At 40.8% G+C, this 22,477-nt stretch overlaps 1 protein-coding gene across 7 annotated transcripts in view; it reads right to left on the reverse strand.

Annotated features, from left to right (window-relative positions):
- NCAM1 (neural cell adhesion molecule 1) overlaps window positions 1-22,477 on the reverse strand; it is a 150,517-nt gene that overhangs the window by 17,830 nt on the left and 110,210 nt on the right. For 6 of the 7 annotated variants that reach the window (XM_076358658.1, XM_076358652.1, XM_076358654.1 and 3 more), the window contains 2 exons: window positions 3,117-3,241; window positions 994-1,174 (listed from right to left, as the gene is read on the reverse strand). In XM_076358658.1, coding sequence (XP_076214773.1) covers window positions 994-1,174; window positions 3,117-3,241 — 306 coding nt within the window. Of the gene's footprint in view, window positions 1-993; window positions 1,175-3,116; window positions 3,242-11,491; window positions 11,495-18,769; window positions 18,806-21,663; window positions 21,679-22,477 lie in introns of all 7 variants that reach the window. The other variant, XM_076358657.1, reaches the window with a different exon arrangement.

Raw genomic sequence — 22,477 nt, forward strand, 5'->3', positions numbered from 1 at the left:
TTAACTCTGGCTGTGCAGTGAGGATTTATCTTGACTGACTCATCAGCTTTAAAGTTTGTCCATCTGTCTTTAACCAATCAGAACTTTAATTTACAGGTAATCCAGCAATTTCATCCTTGAGGTTTTGTTTAGTTTGGCTTCCGCCCCGCCTTTTTTTTTTTTTTTTTCATGTGCACTACTACTACCTGTGTAGAAAAGAAATACTAATTGTCCTTTCAACACCTTCCAGAGACCTGCTAAATTCCTAGCATCTCAGCTAATAGCATCTGCTTGTTTTTCGTAGCATTTGTGCTTCCACCTCACTTTTTAAGCACACTAATAAGTACAGTCTGCCTGAAACAAGAGTTTCCAGCAGCATTCTAATGCTATTTAGTTACTTTCCCCTAATGCCCTACCCAACATAACAGCCCTGTTTTAAAATGACTGTAATTTGATCTCCATTTAATTTAATAAAAAAACCTTCAGAGAAAGATTTTAACCCCCTCCCTTTCCAACCGCTAGCAAACTCCTTATGCCTTTATCTCTCCAAAGGCTGAGCTGGATGGACAAACGAGCAGTAAGCAAGCCCAAAGCAGATTTGGAAGGGAAATCTGCATTGTGAAAAGCATTGCCCCAGAGATCTGAATGGTCTCTTTTGCTTTAGTTTAAAATGGGAATCCTACTTTTTGGTTTCAGAAAGCGTTTTCTATCTACTGCTTTTCTCATCTGGCAATCCTGTTACCCTGATACAAAAAGCCAACGTTCCCTGTAAACAGTCAGACAAGGATTTGTCACGTAGCGTTCCTAACAGTGTACTGCTAATGCTGTACATACTGTAACATGGACTACAGTACAGGTATGTACATGGCAAAAACTAAGCTTTGGATGGGTAACCAATTGTGATAATGGCTTTAAGCAAGCAAGTTGTCAGGGTTACTCAGGCACATTAAAGGATGCAGCATTGTTGCATTAATTGGAAGCAGAAAACAATGGTAAAGCTTATGACTGCTGTACCTGGGATCACAGTAGGCTGAGCAGAAGTTCGGAAAGCATAGCGAGCTGGTTTGGACTTCCCTTGCTGGTTTTCAGCTATCACATAAACCTCATACTCTGCATTCCAGTCCAGGGACTTGAGCATGACGTGGTCGCTGCCAGACGGAAGTCTGATCTCTGGTTTCCATTCTGAGGAATCCTTCTGCAGAGCAGTGAGATAACAGGCAGGGATGCAAAACACACAGCACAACATTAGTAGACAGCTTTGAGAACCCTGTAATGGCTAACTAACAAATGGAGAAGTAGGGAGGTTTCTACACAAGCACACACTCCTCAGCTAATTCAGGGGTGCAAAACATCATGTGCTGTTGGCTCTAAGTGGAGAGGACAACAGATACTGAAGCAGCCTCTTTCCTGCTCAGAATCCTGTTTTCTGCATAGTTACCACACCTGAAGAAAATCCCTCACTACTTCCTCTCAGCTTTGCCACATCACTAGACTACTTCCATTTCAGAGGGGAAAAGCTGCAACTTTTATATGTCTCTGCCCTGCAAAGCACTTTAAGAGCATTCTTTCATGTCTTAGTATGTCAAATTTAAATCATCTGAGAGACAGAGATTTACCTCTTAACATGGGTCTAGCCTAGCTTACCACTACCATTCTATTCTGCACCATTTAAGGGAGATTTTAAAAGGTGCATACAGCCAGTAACTTTGATAACTCCTACTCCCGTTTGAGGGAATCCAGATGTACATTTCACCCAGATGAATTTGAAAAACGCACTGCCAAGGTACCTTGAGACAGTCTTAGGCAGTTTTCTGGGACTGGAGTGTGCTAACAGACTTGTCCGTCTCTGCTGGAATTTATGGTTCTGTCATACTAGATTGTCCTTTTGACATACGAAAGACTCTCCCCATTAGAAGCTCTGAGTAACCTAAAATGCACAAAATGATAGTGGTAACGAATACTCTTGGGATTTCTAGACTGCAGTGCAAAGTTTGCTCTGTGACTTTACTCTAAGGATTGCTCATTTGTAGCATATAAAGAAAAGATTACCGATAGCCAATACGGAATTAGTTCAGCACCACATCTGCCAGACTCAGTCACTGATAAAGTGTCCTGCTTTCTTAATAGCTGGAAAGCTTCCATATTTCAGCTCAAACACACTGGTACAGCTGAGCTGCCCCCAGGTGTATTAAGACTGAGAAAGTGTGCAGACAATAGAAAAAAGCTTCAATAACTTCTAGCAATTCTTTCTGCTGCCCTGAAGAGCTTCATATTCTCATTGAACCCTCTCTCAAGGTCCTATTCCTCAAGGATGTGCTAAGCAATCTCTCTGACTGGGTGGTTTTTTTGTTTGTTTGGGGTTTTGTTTTTTTTTTTTTTTTTCCCCATTGGGGGGGGGGGGGGGGGGGGGGAAGCATCAAATACCACCTAACACGAAACAAGGGCCACGTTCAGCTTACGATAATACTAGCTGCTCATCACATAGATGTTCTTTCCCAAGACTAGGGCTAGATGTTTTGCTTAGAGAATTGTGTATTTTGCAATCCTGGCTAATTTACAATTAGAGCTGATTAAGTTAGGCCTAAAGGGGAACTGCTTCCAATAGCATCTCTCACTTTTTCTGTGTCTATACTGACTACATTGAATGTCTTATTCAATAATCTTCAGAATAATTTGGTACTGAAGCACCTATTACTCAATTAAATATGGCAGCTTCAATGACCAACAGAAAGTTATGACTAGATACATGTCTGAAGGCGGGCAATGCTCTACACTATGAACCTTTGGTCCCCGGCTATTTAAGTTGTTGCTGGCAATCCCATCTCCGAAGGATATGAAATGAAATAATACTAAGAGCATGTCAGTACCATATGCTCACAGTTCTACAGAAGACAGCATGGAGAAATAATCTTTCATAGTCAAAGTGAAAGGAAAGAAAATGAGACAAAGATTGTGTGTGTTGCTTCTGTGCATGTCATGTCTCATATCCTATACGCTTCTACCACACCTGCTTAGCATATATTCCCATGCTGGCCTACCTACAAGATCTCAGCTTCAGGGTTGTCTACCTACATAGTGAAGCCTGAGTACTGAACAGGCTAAATACAAAATCAGGCTTGAGTGTCAGTCATACTTACAGCTTTGTATTTGATCAGATAATGTCTAATTGGGGAGCCACCATCATCCTGCTTGATAACATTCACTTTAATGGAGTTTCCATCTTCTCCCATCTGACCTTCCAGTTTGGGTGCGCTGGGTTCCCCTGAAACAATGGTGGATTTATGTTTAATTGTAAAAAAATTCATTAGGGGAAAAAAACCTCATCAAAATCAGAAAAATACTTCATTATACTCAGTTGCTAGGGTATCAGCCTCACTCTGACCCAGACAACAGAGGACACTGTGTATCTAGGGTACAAATATTTGCAAGACCCAAGTATTTCTTGCATTTGGTAGTTTGTTTTCACCAATACAAGTTACCATTTTTGTGTGTGCTGGAAAGGAGTCAGAAGCTAAGTGAAAAAGACCCCACCCTTCCCAAGAATATCCTACAGCAATGACCAGTTCCTTGCTATTTTTGTTGTAAAACACTGACGTGAAACACGTGAAAAACATCAAGATAGTGTATGTGGTGGCAAACAGCAGGCTGCTCCTGTGAAATGTAGATGTAACAAGCATCATTGAAAAGGGACATTATGCTTGTCATACAGACCTGCGTTTGCACTTTGAATGTTGTTTAGGTTTTATAGTTGCTGGACCACTCACCGGTGTGCTCACTTAAATGAGTGTGGAAAAAATGGTACTGAATCACAACAGCACATCTTTTCACTCAGCTTGCTCTGGTGTAACTAATTGCAATGAATACAGGCTGGAGAGAACTACAGCCCTTCACTCTTCCGTAATAACCATTTTTAAAAGAAAAAGCTATCATTTCCCAATTCGCACTCCTGACATCAGCAGAAAACTGAAATGTCATTTGCCTCTGCAGGGCACACTGATTTACCACCACACCCTCTCACACCCATGTCTTTACAGCTGCTTCTTCTAGCCAATTCCTCCATAACCTGCACACACAATCTGCAGAGGATGGTTCCTCAATCTCAAGTACTTCCTTCTTGAACCTTTACTATAACACCTCTCCTAACAAAAGTCAAATCAACGGATTGTTTGATTACATATTCACACACGCCCCCACCCCGCCTTCAGAAATACTGCAGCAAAGTGCTCAAGAGACATGCTTTCTCCTTCCACTTTCATATTACCCCAGGGATCAATTGTTTCCGAAGTGCTCTGACAGCCTGTGAATTTACAACGCAAGAGGCATTATTACCTATTTATTTGTTTTTGTGGAAAAAGAAACCCATCAACCGAATAGCCCCCTGTCCCCAACAACATAAGTATCAAATTAGCAACTTAAATAATAAAAGAGCACTGGTGTCTCTTTTCAAAAGTGACACAGACCACAAGAGACCTCAGCTCCTGCTAACTTTCTGTCAGTGTCTGGATGCTTGCTTTGCTTCATTTTACGTAAAGGCAAGAAAGGCTTAGGTTCCTCTATGCCAATGCTCATCTGAGATTGGAGTTGGAGCTATTATTTCTACAGCCCTGAAATGTCCCAAGAGTTTAAATGCTAGTCAAGGTCAGTAAGACTTGCCAACATTTATCATAAGTCTTGCTGAAGCGTACTAGGTCATTTTACAGTACTTAGTGACTTCTTTAGTATCAGCTCTGTGATGTAGTCTAAGTGCTTAAGCCATGAATTCTGGGCTTAAAAGCTTCTTAAGAACTTTTGACCATTTTAGCTGCTATTCTCTGGAAGCTATTCTGCCCAATTTCTTTATGGGTAATTTGAGCAAAACCCAACATTGCACTTATCTGTAAGTTAAAACTTACAAATCAGCTGCAGTTGGCAATTCCAGCAAACTCCTGAGATTAATTACACTCTGCTGGCTGGTCTCATTACAGGGTCCTAATTCTTACAGGTATTTTATATAACAATTAAAGTGGTTGAATGTGTAGGAATTTTTTGATTTTTAACCTCTCTTTAACCAGTTATGCATATTTTATGCATTTTGGAAGTATTTCTATTTATTCATCTGAGTGGTGAATAGCTCATTTAGATCTGATTACAGGAAATTTATATACAGAGAATATAACAGACAATGCACATCCTGTGTTTTGCTGTGCACCTTGAATCTAAATACACTTCCCAAATGTTTGCAGCCCCAAACATTTGCACAGGTTTGCTAATGCTGAGCACACACTTTACCGTTCTAGCTCAAAGTGACCCACAGTTCTGCTAAAGCAGCTCTGTCTTTATTTGCAGTGCCACTTGTGGCTTGGACAATGGGCTTTCTTGAACACCGAAGTGTGGTGAAATACAATTAAAAGATGATCCAATTCTGCATGTATCCCAAAGAGAACAATACCAAAACTCTGAAATGGTGACATTTGTGACTTAAGAGCCTGAATGTAAGCAAATGAAAACAAAACCAGAACACTGAAGTAACATTTGTGACTTTTTAAAAGCTCAGCCTGTTGCCTAGAGTAAAACTTTTAAAAAGACTTAGTTGTGTTGCATTATACTAAAAGTGAAAGGAAATAATAAGCCAGTAGTTGTGTTAAGATCAACTCTGAAAGATAACATCAGTCATGGAAATTTACAGGAGCTTCTTTCAGCCCAAAAACCATTCTCAGGTCTAAATCTATTCTGTCTGGATTTGTATTCAGCTACTAATGGAGAGCACATGCATTTCTGACTGGCCAGAGAAAGGTTAATCTTCCAGTATCTCTCAAAAGTTGATCTTCAGAAGTAATTTGAAGCCCTTCCCCACCCCCTTCCCCTCCAAAGAAAGAATTCAAGCACTTTTTTTTGGTGAAACATCAATGAGAAAACTGCAAGACCTAGACTGAAACAGTAATTTAAGATTAATTTGATTTTCTTGCAGGCTAACACATGCTCTAACATACCAACTGTTCCAAGAAGGTAATTACAATCCATGGATACACAGAGCTCTTTGACATGAGATACATTTGTGTTTCACAACACAGGAACTGCTCTTAAAGATGTAAAGAGGGAATGCTCCTTTTTTCCATGTTACACTTTTCTTTTCCAAATCCTTGCCTCTGCCTATATCCCCATTACAAGACTCCCACGATACGAGCTGGACACTTAAGAGCTGTATTCCACCCTGTGACAGGCTTCTCAGTGACTGTACATTAAAAACACAAAAGTAATGCTCTCAAGGTGACCATGGAGCTGCCCTTGCATGGACCTCTAGTGCTGTTTGAAGCAGATGGCATACAGGAATAGGTTTTCCTGTTTATGTTACAAGAGGTGCTATGCACTCCTCTGGAGTTCTCCTGGTTCACATAGTATAGGGCCATTCACATCTCGAGAAAGGACAAAAGAATTTCGTGTTTAACTGATGACCACATTTGCCACCTACTGTATAGACAAAAGGGTGGATTTTTATCTTCACTGCCAACTGAGGCTGCATATTTGAAAAGCCTTTCCCAGCCCATGTTTCTCCTGGAAGCCCTTCCCAGCCCATGTTTCTTAGGACCCCCTAAGGAGATAGCCAAGTGTCCTAATGTTGGCATCTCAGTAAGAGAAAATTGACTCATTCCCCAGCCCCACAGCCTGTATTGCCCACAGCCCCACAGGTGAGAGGAAAGCTGGGACACTTGTTCCCATGGACACACACGCATGAATGGCCCAACAAGATCAGTGTGTGACTCTGCAGCTGAAATAATTCTCCTGGAATTATGAATGCTGAAAGCATTCATAATGCATACAATGCATTGCAGATTGAAAATTAAATGGGAACAAGCGAGTTCTAGATTAGCAGAAATACTTCACCTAGGCATACTGAAAATATCAGATTAACCAGGCAATTATATTTTTTTTTCCTCAATCCTAAAAGAAAAATATCACCGCAAGGTTACTGATTTTGACTGTTGATTTGAGTTGAAGATGCTATTACTGCAATAATTGTGTCATGACTATTAACCAATAATTAAATGAAACCAGAAGCAAATGTCTTGTTCTATCATTTTTTCACACAAGAAACTAGTTCCTGGTAACAACTGGAGGCGGGGCATTCATGGTTACTTATTTTGCTGGACACTGAGCCACTTGACACTGCCAAAACACTTATGAGCAGCAATGCTTAACTGTTGCCATATTTGTGGTAGACTTGATGAATGGCTTCACTGATAACTAGACAGTACAAGATCAACATAACCTTGGTACTCTTTCCCATCCTCACCTCAGAGAGATAATTAGTAATAAGTAAAGAGATCCTGAAGTGATATGGGAACACTGTACTTATAGAATTTGACCTCTTATCTAACACAGGCTAGAAATTTTTTCCAGTGATTGAGTACCAAGACTAAAACGTGAAGGAACATCCTTTGGAAAGATGCTCATTCTTGGTAGATTTTAAATGTCAGAGATGCTGCTGTACCTTATACACAGCCATTCCAATGATTAATTACCCTCTCTGCTGAAATTTTTCTTCACTTTGAATTGCCTAGTTTCTAGCTCCCAATTCCTTCCTTCCTTCCCCAATAGTTTAAATGCACTTCTGCTCTAAGAAACATTCTCTTCAAATAGGAGAATACGGACCACTCCTAATGGCTGAAACCCAACAGGTATAGCAGTGCAAGCCCTGGTGAAGAATACTTCAGTTTTCTCTCCATAAATACATGGCATTCAATTTATCTTAAGCAGGCAGATGTAATCCAGACACAAGGCTGTAAAATTAAAAATGGGTTAGTGTGTAGTTTCAAACAGAGGAGGAAGAAGTTTAGTGGGAAAAGTTTAGTCCAGCAGAATCAGCATCCCAATAATGAGTCAAAGTGTCAGTAGCTGGAGAGAAAAGGTTGTCATCAGAAGGTTAGAGAAGAAACTCATGCTCACAGAACATGCATCCTCCCTACAGAATGGGGGCTGAAAAGCAAAAGTGCATTACAAAGGTGCGCTACATGCCTGGGGATCTTCCATTTACGCTGAGCTGACTGGACATATTGCAGAAATCTGCGCATTCCACCCGTAAAACATGGGATCCTTAAAGAATCCCCCTTGTGATGCTGCTACTTAGCTTATTGAGAGCAGACCACGTCAAGCATGCCAGACTTCCTCTGTACAATCATTTTACAAACACCTATCTGCTTAGAATTCACTCTGCTGCAGAAGGAGGGATGCAGGATCTTAGCTTTCACTCTATGGTGAACCAATGCTGAGTGATTATGTCTGAGCCAGATGACACCTTACTCAGCCCAGCAGCAAGAATATCAAATAATGCAACTGGAGCCCCCTGGAAGGCAGAAGACAAGTAACTTAAATTTTCACCTCTATGCTTTACTCTCCTTGAGAAATGGGATGGATTTTGCTCAAAGATGTAAACTTTACAGGTTTCAGCCACCCTACAAACTTTGTTAGAACTTGACCACTTCCACTGATTTAAACTTCACCCATAGGATACCCTTCAGCAAAGGAAAAAAGGAAACCAAATAGGTGCTTTACCTATGAGAAAAGCTAATAGACAGGCATGGCACACTGCCTGCTTATTACAATTTAAACTATTTTTGAGCAAACCTTCTCTGGAGCTGAAGTCAAGAGAGCTCTTGAAATCCTATATTTTGAAAGGCAACTCATCCATTCTATGATGGCTCTTCCAAAGGCACCATTGCCCAGAAATGACAAGCTGTGAATTAGATAGCCTTCAGTCTCTTTAGTGCCTTTTAGGAAACTAGGTCTGTTTCTGCTCTCACATCTTCTGTTGCTCTGGGGACTGACTTTTTCTTTCCATTAACTCTTCTTTCTTTATCTTTACAACCACAAAGAGCTGCACGAAAAAAAACAACCAGACTCAAGCTCTTCATCACTCATCTGTCCAGATCGCTCCCTGCGTTCCTTATGGCTGGCTTCTCAAGAAACAATAATGACATCAGGAAAGACTCCTGCTGCATTGGTTTGCCTAATATCAGATTTTAGGACAGAAACATCTTGCTGGCCAGTATGAGACACAAGACACTGGGACTAGGGGTGACTCCAGTCTTGCAGCTCCTATCTTTCTAGGAAGCAGCACAAACTTTTTGCTGCCTTCCATAAGGGCTACTCAACTGCTGCACTGTACTTGATTACAGTGCAGGTCCCAGGAGTCACCTAAGTGTTACTGCATGGTCTTTCTTTTCCAGCAATCAAGTTTGTAACTTTCAGAAAGGAAGAAGTCAATGCTTTGCTCTGATAAGAATACAGGACAGTACATGCATGAAGTGAAGCATTATTTATGATGGCACTGCCCTGTCAGGGTACATATCACTAGTAATCCAGTGTTAACCTCAGAGATCCATTCTTTGTGTTTCAGATGTAACTCATAATGAATCTGACCAACTGTACTTGAAATAAGGAACTGTTCTGCATGCTTCTGAAGCCCGAATCACTACCTGTTAGCTCCTATACACATGATGTAAGGGTAGCTGAGGACAGTGCTCTGAGCCATTACATTTTCAAATTATTTTTTATCCACTCCCACTAAGCCATTAGCACCAATAATCTCCTCCTGCAGGGAAGCAGTAAATGTCTCCTGGTATCCTTTCACCGTTGTTTAATTTATATTCAGAGTGCTTCCTTGATCTAATACTAGTCTGATGTAGTTGGATTTCAGAAGCAGCTAACTGTTTTTAATTATCTGGTTTTTAGAGTGCCACAAGCACCAGGACTGGATCCAGCTGTAGTGAAAACTTGAGGTGGGGAGAGAAGAGAATATGAAAAAGCAGCACAAACTTTTCCTTAGTCGCAAGGCACTGAATGCGTGCTGGACCTCAGAAATGATTGCAGTGCAGATGATAGAGACCTTTTATCACATCTCTTCTCTGCTCCCATCAAATGTGTTCCTTCTGCCCACCTTTGAAGAGCAGCTCAAACTGGTTACTAGACAACTGCAGCATTTTAGACTATGAGCTTAAATCCTTGCCCAGCTGGCACCGAAGAAAGATCCTGCATCCTTGCTGTGCTTAGAGAATACAACTGCAATCTACGGTAATTTCTGCAACACATGAACAAGGAAGCAGCTGATTTCTGCAATCTCTGACCATCATGTAAGTAGGACTAGATTATGATCCACAGTGTCACAATTTGAAACAAACATCAGCCATACCTATGGAAAGTGTCCACAACTGGTAAATATACATGGGTGAGAAAGAATAGGTAGGGAGTCTTCAGAATGCACACAATAGAAGCAAACATCAACAATCAAGAATACGGAACAAAAACAGAAGAACATGCAAAAACAAGACAACCAAGTCTTCAATCCTCCTGGATTTCAACCAGAGAGGGAAGAGACTAGGGGAACAGAGGCTGATTCCATGCATGCAGTCATGTGGGAAGGTTACTGGTGTTAGTTACGGTCCAAGACAATAAGGTGATTTCAGAATTCATAAATTGAAAAAAACCAATTGCTTCCTGGTTTTCAAAATTATTTGTTTAGTTGGGGAAGCAGAAAAGCAGGAGTTTCCCTCCCTCCCCCTCCCTTTAGATTATGCACAGAGTATTAAGTGAAGTTGTAAAAATCACAAGGTTGCAGAATTCACTACCACACACTTTACTTGGAGACTGATTTCATCTCCATAAGCTGCAAGGGTCAATCATTTGCTTCTTGATTTCGTGGAGATCACCAGCTACTGTAACTGTTGCTGGTAAATGAGTTCAGATTAAATCCCTTGCCAGGCTCTGAGATACCGTGTGGGAGGAATGAGGTGCTCTGGCAAGAAAGGTGCAATAGTATTTCTGATGCAAATTGTGCGAAGTCTAGCTCCCATCATGTACTCTGTGTGTGCCTATATATACTACTTTATAAAAACATAGTTCCCACTCTAGCTATGTTTAAGTTTTACCCATGATAGAAAATTTTCTTGCTTAAATCATAATGTGACATGCTTACCAATAACTAAATTTCAGACAGAGGGAATTCTGGATCCTGTTGACAGGCTACTAAATATGTATAGTGTGAATGTGTGTGTATATATATCTCTCTATATAAACATATACTGTATAAGGTCAAAATGTTGCTAAAGCAACAGGAGATACGGTGCTCACGTTATCTGAGCATCTTACCCACAATCTCCCAACAACTAGCAGTCTGTAGTTGGCACACTCGTACCGTGAAAGGCAAAAGGATTTTTGCCATTGGTGTTAAAGCCAGAGAGAGTTTTAGAGCCTTACTAGGACGCTGACTGTTGGATTCTGATAGTGAAAGAAGCAAATGACTGAGCCACATGATTTTTGTTTTGGGGTTTTTTTGGTTTGGTTTTTTTTTTCCCTTCCAAGTTTTTTCAAGCTCAGTGTGGAAGACTGAAGTTGAGTTCTTCACATGCAGTGGTGAGCGACTTCTCCAAAAGGCTTGTAGAAGGATTTTGGAGTGATGGAATTTGGAGATCCCTGGTCACCGACCAGAGGGGAATCCTCACCCCAAATCTAGGCAACCAATCAGAACAAAATATTTTACCTTCTGTTCACCAGCGTGGACGACATCATCAGCACCATGCAAGCCACATGACAAAGTCACATGATACGCACGCACATGATTGGTTGAAAGGAAAGTGGAGGAGGTCACATGGAAAATACAAAAAAATTAAAAAACTGATGTAAACAATGGGCAAGGGAAAAATCAACAACAGAATTACAGACTAAATAAAATAGAAACAAAATTAAATTAGCCAGTATATATCAGAAACACTGGGGAGACAGTAAAATCGCCTGGAAATATAAGAATATTAAACCATAGAAAGCACTGAGTTATGACCTTGTGAGTGTTAGGCACAGCCGCATCACTGCTTATTAATACCAAGTCAAAGAAGAAAAAAATTATTGTAGAGTGTGCATCAGAACTTGGACAGCTGAAGGAATCCACAAGACTGTCGGATACAAGACTGTTGGAAAGAAAAAGGGAATACATTGTTATTCAGAAACAGTCCAGGCAGCAGAGGTGAAATGGGCAAAATCATAGCCCACACAGTTCAGTGAAGACAAACCTTGGCATTTCATATTGATGTATCCTCCTCTCTGCAGAAAGAAATGTCTTCCTAAATATCAACAACAATAACAACTGAAAAAGAGAAAAAACTACTATGTGTATACATTTCCACGGACGCAGGTTTCGACCAAAGAGCTGCAACCAAAATTTGGTCAGACGGACAGTTATCACTCACAGTGCACAAGCTCCATCCAACACATTCAGCCTGAAGATTCAAAGAATGGCATGAGTCATGTACAATGAATTACACTGTGCAAGGGGTTTTTCTGTCAACGAGGAGAGGAATGAAGTGCTCTGCACTGGAAATGAATTACAAAGATGGCACGAGGAAGACAGCTACTGCTGAAAGAGATGAAAAAGTGCGCAGACTGTATGACAGGGGAATGGAAAAAAAAAATCATCATTTGTTGGACTGGAGGACACCACTAACTCCATGCTCTACTTCCCTTCCTAAATTACTATCTACTTTATAACTTGCATTTTTCATGATTGTTCCTCTGTCTTACCTTAATGAGGCTACTTCACAGTGCTCTGGTACTTCCCGGTTAATTTGGTGTAACGACAATTAAACCCTTAATCTTTTGGGTGCTTGTATCTTACAAGATTAAGGGCATACCATTACTGGGGAAAGAACCGATGGTACAAGATGTAAAATCAATTTGTTACATCTAAGCTTTCAATCCACTGTCTCTAGTTATAAACATAGACTCATGGAACTCTAGGCAGGTGCATCACGAAGGGGGGAAGTTTAAGAGTTACTGTGAGATTGCCTGGAAAGGCATTCAGTGTCTTCTGCTCATGAGGAAACATATTTCCAAATCCCCAGTAAGCTTAATATAACATGAGATTTAAAAACAGGCAAGAGCGGTTGCCTTTGAGATCACTTCCTCCTGAGAGAAAGCTTTAGTCAAAGATCAAGGGCAAAATTAGCAGTATAAATATAACCAAAAGCTACTTTGCATGAGGCTTCTAAGACACAGAAAACACTTGGAAATACTGTTTTTAGCTTAAAACCTTGAAATTCATCCTATGGTCACAGGTAGAAGTCAGGTAGTCAGAACACTGATTGTCTTGGAGCTGGCAAGGGAACGAGGCGCTGGTACACATAGGCTTCTATTCACAGGCAGTACTTAAGTGAATCTGAAAACACAAGGGCTTTCATAGTCAGCTCTGTCTCTCTCAGGACTACTGGATCAAGGAACCTGATAAAAATGCCTTTTGTAGCTACTGTTATTATCAGGGCTTGTTAAGAGATATGGACCATTGACCAGCTTACTTGCAGATCCTATTTTTTAAAAAGCATGAAAAGGAGAGTTGCAGTTTTGTCTGTTTTGTGAAAATGCTTCTCCCTAATTCCATAGCTAACTAGATCTTAGATTAGAGTTGTCTCTGAACATTAAATTCCTTTGGAGACAGGGACCTCAGCATTGTTTGCCTTGAGGCACTGCAATAGTAGCTCTTGGATTCTGGTTGGACACAGACAGTGGTAGAGAATATACACATCTGTACTTACTTCCTGGTAAATCTGGAATGAGTGAAAGGGAAAGGAAAAAGAAGAGGGAGTCTGAAAGATAAGTGTATTAATGAACAGCTGCTATCAAACTTTCACTTTTTATGTAAATAGGCTTCACACACACACACACACACACGTCTATCTTATTATAACAAATACTTGGTGGCCAGGCCCTTTTCTTGGGGAAAGAAATTCCAAAGCAAAAAGAATCACCAACTCCTTGGAATGCCCATGTAACGTTTTTCCCAAGACTGCAACCTATTTTGAATTGACTGGATGCACTGTGCAAGATAACACAGATTTTATAGAAAAAACACACTTGGCTTTCCACCTGCATGTCTCTTGCTCAGTGTCCTCCACCTCCCTGATCCTGCAACTTTTGAATCCGTTGGCCAGTATTTAGTAAATATGACAAAGGTTCCTATAGATTCTGGAAAACCAGGAGACTAGATAGAAGAAAGACCCAAATTAGTACCTCAACTGAAAAAAAAAAAACCAACCCTTTTTCAAGTGACCTCAAACATTTCTAGGCAAAACAGATTCCACAGTGGAGAGAGCTGCAAGAAAAACTTCGTTACTGCCACCGATACAGAACTATTTATCCGAGCAACCTAAGAGGATTAAGTCAAAGGAGATACATGTTCCTAAACCTCTTACATGACTATAGACATCTCCCATATGTTACTGATCACATAAAGTAAAAAACTCACTAAAGTCAGCGAGGAAACTCTCTTCAGCTTCATTGGGTTTCAGTTAGATCCACTTTTCATTTTCCTGACCTCATGATGCTACACAGCAGCTCTCAATTTCTAATTGCTCTTGGTTTCATTCATTTAACCACTGAGGTGAGGTTAGGTTAGGGTAAAGCACAAGATCATTCAGCAACATCATCGATAATTAAATGATGCAAAGTTATAAGAGCATCTGCCTTGTGCCAATGCCCTTTTATGCTGTTGAATATAGCATATTCATAAGCTGCAGAACAACGTAGCATACAAAACAAATATGTCTACTATTTGCATAAATTTAACATGTACACAAATTACAATGAGGCAGTGAGAGGTGAGATCTGCTTCTGTTCAGTATAAGAGCCTGAACTTCAGTGTAAGTGAAAATGGAAACTTTTACCCTTAAAAAACCCAACATCGCCCCCCCTCAAACAACACCCCCCCTCCGCCAACCAAACAAAAAAAAAGTGTGGAAAATGTTTATCATGAATCAGCTCTTACTATCTTTTCTGGGTAAAAAGACCCATTCTTTTTAAGGAACGAAGAATGTTCTGCAAAACATTAACACAACATTTTCCCCTCACAAATGAAGCTATCTCCTAGCCCCACATACGAACAGCCATAATGGAGTCTCTGCCTCCTAAGAAATAAAATAAAAGATTATTTTAGTAGACCTGCTGGTTGCTACCTTTCCCCTGCCCTTTGTCCTCTCCACCCCACCCTCCAAGTCTGATTTGAATTAAAAGTTCTCTTCAGCAATACAGAACCACTACCACTTCAGATGCATCAGGAATTATCATTTGGCATGTTGTATACATGAAAAATACTGCAAGAAGGAAAGCGTTCGTTGTGGTCACTGGGAGATAAAAGGACATTTCATGCGATGTGTAAGAACATGGAACGTGCCAGTCATAAATGCATTAATAATTTTTTTTTTTATTCCTTTGACAGTTCTAGACTAGCCATACTATGCTCTCCCTCCATCCCAAACCCCAAAATAAACACATACTTCATGCTTTTAGCATTCTCTGTTTAGAAGTGATGAACCATTTCTAACCCACTACAGGTAGACACACAGGTCTTTATCTTAAAGACCACATTCACAGAAACACATACATTTTATTATTGCAAATCAAAAGAAAAACATTTGGCTTTGTAGAAACGATTAGTTGTTCAAAACACACATATGCACCATGTAAACCTATGTTTTCCTTAAGTGTTTTGTTTTTTTTTTTCCCAGGACTGTTGCAAATATTTGCTTGGCTTTCATATTGGCATGTGATTGGCTGCAAGTCTCCTACAAGTAGGGATTAAAATCACACATTTGATACATCCACTCAGTATCAGGAAGGTGTGTCACTGAACTCTTAACAGCTAGTCTAAACCAGATGTTTCAAAATGGTTCTTTTACGTACAAATCAACTAATGCAAGTTTTAGCTGTTTTTCCTTAGACTACTCCAATCCAGCATGGAAGCATCTGCTCACCTGACTCAGTCTCACTAGGAATGGCTGTCTAACCAACAAGGTGCCGAGCAAGAACTGAGGGGAATCTGAATCCAATTCCCATTTTGGATATGGACTTCTTGTGAAGTCTTAGACCCTTTTTAATGCAGGCAGGGCATCAGTGGTAAGATGGGGCAATGCTCCCTCTTCCCCCAATCCTCTCTCCTGTAAGATATTCTACCTCTTCATTTGCATCTTCTTTCAACATCCAACATCCATAGTTGTAATATCAACTGTATCTCCCTAAATTCACAGAAAATAGAGCAAGGCAGGGTAGCAAGAAGATTATTTAGCCCACATCCCTTCTGCAAAGGCAGCTTTAAACATCCCTTTTGGAAATGATTATTCAAATTTCTTTTTTTTCCCCTCTTTCTCCCCCTCCATGTTTCTTCTAAATCTTATATTTCCATTTTTTACCGCATGCTTGGTAGGACGACAGGAAGAGGAGGAAGAGTGGTATCATGCTGGGTTCTTAACAGCTACATGCTCACACGACATATTAATGCCAGATAGTTGGTTAACAGACATCAAAATAATGCGGTATAGCACTTTAATTCCCTTGATAGAAGGGCTACAGCATAACAAATAGCACTCCGAACCGAAGGGGAGCAGTTCCCATCTACTCACTTGGTGGCTCTGAGCTTTCAGATTCAGCAAGAGGCTGAGTTGCTATGGAAACATGAAGGACAGATAGGACATGTAAAGGTGAAGCATACCATGTAAATAAGTTATAAGAGGCAGGGGCAGGTGTGATAGAAAGGAAAGAGAGGAAGTCTAATGAGGGGAGAGTGAGAATGATACTGAATCCTTACGACAGATGTGTATTACCCGAAGAGGCTGCAAAAATTGTGCTCTGCTGCTGCTGTTTTCCAACCCCTCTCCACAGGGAGAGTTGTGCTGCCAGATGCAGGCCCCTCCACGTGAAAGGGAAGCCAGCCTACACTGCATGGTTCCTCAGCAAGCTACGGCTCCAAGGGTCCCTGCTGATGCCTTTTCATCCTAAAAAGTTTTGAAGCTCTGAATCCAATTTCAGAGACAGCTACAGCATTTTTGCCTACTTCTGGCCCAAATAACAACTTAGGTTTACATGTTGCTAGCCCATTAAGTACTGGAATTTCTGGGTGGCCCTCTAGAGCAGCACCCCACTGCTAGCTTTTGCCCAACAAGGAGCAAGGACTAAAGAGAACTTTACCCTCCTAATGCACTGTTCTTTCTCACCTCCATGCACTAGGGCCAGGGTACAGGCAGAGAGAAGGAAAAAAGATCTAACAGTCCAACAAGGCGTGAACACCCTTGAGAAATAAGACAGTTTTGAGAGAAGCTGACAGACTGAAATCCCCTTGGGAATGCTGCTAAGCACTCCGCTACCAAGAGCAAAGACAGACTGTACAAGCACTGAATACAAGGATTACCAGGACAGTAAGACAAAGAAGAATATGTCTACTTCCAAAAGTCATGGGAAGAATGACTTCCTCATGAGCTGCGAGTGATTTCTCTATATATTCTATACAACATCTTTAAAAACAAAAGAATTGTCACCGTCATGTCTTCTGTCATGTTCTTCATGTTCTCTCTTCAAGAGAACTACAGCTACAGAGGGGTAAATCAGACATCTTGAGAGGCTGGAGAGCAGCCTCACAGAAAGAGATCTGGGAGTTTGGGTTGATGGCAAGTTGAATATGAGTCAACAGTGTGCCCTGGCAGCCAAAAGGGCCAACTGTGTCCTGGGGTGCATTAAGCACAGCATCGCTAGCTGGTCGAGAGGGGAGATTGTCCCACTCTACACTGCACTGGGTGGCCCCACCTCAAGTACTGTGTGCAGTTTTGGGTGCCTCAATATAAGAAGGACATCAAACTATTAAAGTGTGTCCAGAGGAGGGAGACCAAGATGGTGAAAGGTCTCGAGGGCAAGACTTACGAGGAGCGGCTGAGGTCACTGGGTTTGTTTAGCTTGGAGAAGAGAAGGCTGAGGGGTGCCCTCATCACAGTCTACACCTTTCTCAAGGGGGGCAGCGGAGGGGGAGGTGCTGATCTCCTCTCTCTGGTGACCAGCAATAGGACACGAGGAAATGGAATGAAGCTGCATTAGGGGAAGTTCAGATTGGACATTAGGAAAAGGTCCTTTACCGAGAGGCTGGTCGGCCACTGGAACAGGCTCCCCAGGGAAGTGGTCACAGCACCAAGCCTGTCAGAGTTCAAGGAGCATCTGGATGACGCTCTTAGTCATATGGTTTAGTTTTAGGTAGTCGTGTGAGGAACAGGGAGTTGGACTTGATAATCCTTATGGGTCCCTTCCAACTTGAGATATTCTATGATTCTACGGATTCCTTTTCCTCCCAAGGTGGTATCGGTGCTGCTGGTGTGAGGGGAGAACAGAATAGACCCTCGTGCGGTTTGCAGCCTAAATCTGATTATGCAGATTTAAAAAAATGATGAAGCAGGATATAAAGAAATTAGTTTTCTTCCACAGCTCCAGAAAGTGTCTTAGTAACAGGCTTAGGGAAGCACAAGCCATACCCTGCTGATCACTTGAGTATCTTCTGCTCTATTTAGCTGAGAAACTAAACTCTTAATTTGCTGTGCTAAGCTCATTTCAGGAAATTTAGCTTCACACCACAAAAGCTGAGCATATCCCATAAGACATCCCCAAGAATGGAACACAAACTGATCAGAAATCTTAATGGCAAAGGCCAGTGACAACAACCAGCTTTCACATGGGCAGGGTTTCATTCTACATCTTTCTCTTGCTCTCTCTCCTTCCATGAGACCAGCATACCTGGGAGCTGTCTGTGGCTTTTCTCTGTCCTGGAAATCAAACTTATGCTTATCTGTAGTTCCTCTACCTGAAGATTCAGTTTTCACTCAGGGAAAGAAAAATAAAAATATGTATCTACAGAAAAGAAGGAAAACACCCAACGATGTTAGGCACACTGCACCACACGCAGTGAGGAGATGCATGCAGAGCAAAGTGGAACAAAGATAACAGCCTCTTCTACCATACTCACTCTCTGTTAAACGGGAGGTGGGTGCAGCAGTACTTGCTAAAGAAAGAGAAAGGAAGGTGAGAAGGGGAGTTGATTCCTATTAAATGCTGCCAGAAGATGGAAAACTAAAAAACAAATTGGTAAGATTTTGTCAGATCAAGCCTCTCTGGACATAGAGCACAAGCAAAGTAAGCGCACTTTGGCAGATGTGCATTTTGGATCCTCTGTGAGTTCTTGCTTTAAACCAACTTTCTTGTAACACAGGATCACTGAACACACACCACTGTTCACCAATGTTCCCAGGAGTTCAAACCAATGCCATTTAAGGCTAGCAGAAATGCTGGCCAGCACTGTGTGTATGGCAGCAAAACACAGCCTACATGAACACTGTTTTGGTGAAGGCCATTGCTAACTATACTATTGCCATCTTAGGACCAGGTGGAATTTGGGGATTATTTTAGTGTTGTTTTGTTGGTTTGGTTTTTTTACATTAAGATATTTTGATATCAAAACCGAACACCATACACACACTCTCATGGTGTAACACACGTTTGGGTCCCACCTGCACAACAGCAAGAAACAGCTGGGGCTCAAAAAGAAACCGTTCACAAGGTCTGTATGCAGCCTTTGTTTGTCTTCAGATTTATAAGGAAAAGGAAATGCAGAAAAAGAGCAAATTGTTGGGATGAAAATACAAACCCAGGTCAAGTTAGACAGATATCCTCCCAACCCCACAACTCTCATCTATGCTAGTATAGTACATCATTATCACTAATTACTTGGGCCTTCATGTGCCTCTAAGAAAGAAACTACTTTTTGCTTATTGAGGAAAATTAAAAAAATCAAAATAACTACGGACATATCTCAGCAGGCATTAAAAAATGGTGTCAGCTTTTACAGTCAAGTAGAAACTTTAAATAATAGGGCAAGGAAAACTAGTTGCTTTGGCTAGTCTGAAAATACAGCCTTGGCTGGTTTCAAAACACAGTTTTTGCATTCTTTCCTGTAAAACTTCTGAAACATTTTTGTGATCTTCAAATCACACCAGACTAATGGACACCCAACTTTTTCCTGATTTTGACTTTGTCCACAAACAGGTAATATTGTGTGACTGGAATTCCAGCACAGATGAAAAACAGCATTTCTGTTGTGCCAACAATCTCTTCACCATTGCTGCAACCCAGTTCATGATCTGAGATGGGCTTTGAGAACCCCAGAGAGCAGAGAAAGAATTAAGAGAACCAAATGCTTTGAAGGATCACAGCTGCAAGGCATAAATGTGCTTGAAAGAGCATCAGCAGAATTTAATTTGTAAATGAAAAAAATGTTATAGGCCACAAAGAAGGAAAAAAAAGAAATGGAACTTACCCTAAAAGGGAGCAGAGTTAGGGACTACAGACCAATCGATAGCCAATTGCCACATTAAAAATAAAGCAAAAAAACTCTACTACAAGCGTGATTTTATGTTCTTCAAAGCCACGTACCTGTACCCAGGTGATGAATATGAGGCTTGGCAGACAGATCTGTCCATGTGGCTGAAACAAAGCTTTTAATGTTCTTTTTCCTCTCTTCTTAATTGGATCTTTTCCCTTTTCCTGTGGTACTGATCTGCACAGAGACTGAATACCTAAGCCCTTACCTCCCTTGTGTATCGTTGACTATGTCCAATTCAGAAGGGCCTACCAAATCATTTGCCTGATAGTTATAATACTAACCATGATTAACTTCATATAAGGGATATATTGCTTCTACCGAAATTAACAGGCTTGAAACAATTTTAGGCAACGGACTGCACATATGTTCTGGAAACATGTCTCCCAGTTGACTCTAACTACTGCAAATTGCAATTCTGTCTATCCAACTGTCCATTCATTCATCCACCTTGATTACCAATCCATTCATCCTGTTAATGGTCCACGAAGACCAAGCTTTTGTATAATACAATCTCTAAGGAAAAATAGCACAAGCATGATTCAAATCCTGTAATTAGGGTAAAAAAAATTCATCTTTCTTTTTTTACTTCAGCTTCAGCAATCTCAAAGAATGCGGCAGCAGCTTCATAAAGCTTACCCATGCAATCTTGGGAATAACAACAGTTCACCACAAGGACACATACTTTAATAAACAGAATGCTCACTTAGATAAAGAGGTTTCTTTTAGCTGCCATTGATTAACTCCGATTTGAAAGGCACAAAGCTATGGAGCATACAATGTTTCACTGAACCCAACTGACAAACATATCCATCAAATCTCTCTAACTCATTTTGCATTGGGAAGAGGGAAACATGCATTTTTTATTTAGTATGAGGTTTATTTATTTATTTGAGTATACAATCTACACAAGTGCTGGAAGACTGTCCAAACACTGCTAATGGTAAAAAGTATTAGTGAGAAGAGGCAAAAAATGTGAATTTTTTTCCTGGAGTTTTTGTTTTCAAAATTGTGAAGATATTCAAAATTATGAAGTTTTTGGTTGGCTCTTAATTGGTCTAAACCAGATCTTCAATTTAGCTAAAACTTTCTCCTGTTTTTTTTTTTCCTGAATTATATACATTTCATTAAAATTTGAAAATTTTTAATCGATTGATAAACATGAAGCCTTCTGCTACTCCACTCCATAATCAACAAGCTAACTATTATTAGTAGACAATCACTAAATCAAATATTTGAATTGCATGCTTTACAATAAAGACAAAGATGTTAACCCCTAATTCTGTTCTAAAAAGAGCAGTATTACCCATAGTAGGATGACTATTTTAGTGTCAGTCTTGTTAGGTAACGGACAGTACCAGTTACTGCATTTCTAAAGACCCTGAGAGGAAAAAGGTACTAGATTAAAAGCTAATGTTATGTATGTTAGAGGAACACTCTAGGAACATAAAAAGAGAGTGAAAGAAATGCAGAGAGGCACTTACGTGAGTGAGGGATGCCTGCAGTTTTTCCATGGATGGAACACAGACAAAAAGAAAAGACGAAGATAGAAAAAAAAAATGTAGAAGAGGTGAGAAGAGGAGATAGAGAACATGGAGCTGGAAAATCAAAATACCACCAGCTGTCTCAAATCCAACCCTAGGGAGTGGGGTAGGTTACAGGAGTTATCACAACAGACTAGACGTCAATTGTAAGGGCTGGCTTACTGCACAGAGCCTGGGATTTCCAAGCAACAAGGCATGTATACTGTCCCATACTGCTCAGCAATTCTGGTGAGGCAGAAGTTGGCAGACAAAATCAAGACCATGCACTGCCTCAAAGCATGCACATACATGGGCTAGGAATATTGCTAGCTCTGTATTCAGGAGAAGGTCCTGCACAGTGGTTTCAGAAGAGCTATGAAATAGGTACACAAGTATGGGTGTGATGGTGGGAAGAAGAATAGGCTGTAGATCTAAATGCAAGGGGAATGGGAAAGAAGAACCCCAGGAGTTGTGGGCAGCTGAATACAGATCTTAATACTTGGATGAGGCTGTGTAGAAGGATAACAGACCACCACTCCCCTGCCTGCTTTTGTCACATCTCCCCTAGCCACTCTACACCTTTTTTTTCCCCTCCTTCTCTCCTTCCTGTCTTGAATAACACTCTGGTTTTTAATTCTTGCCTCTTTTGTTCCTGGTTGAAACAGGAGGGAAAGTGTTAGGTCACAGCAGAGCATCCTGCCATTGGAGTGGAAGATTACCCAAGTACAGCAGACAAGAGCCTGTGGAAAATCACGTTACGTGCTGCATGGGTATC

Source organism: Aptenodytes patagonicus, chromosome 23, assembly GCF_965638725.1.
Source record: "Aptenodytes patagonicus chromosome 23, bAptPat1.pri.cur, whole genome shotgun sequence".
In the NCBI taxonomy this organism is placed as follows: domain Eukaryota; kingdom Metazoa; phylum Chordata; class Aves; order Sphenisciformes; family Spheniscidae; genus Aptenodytes; species Aptenodytes patagonicus.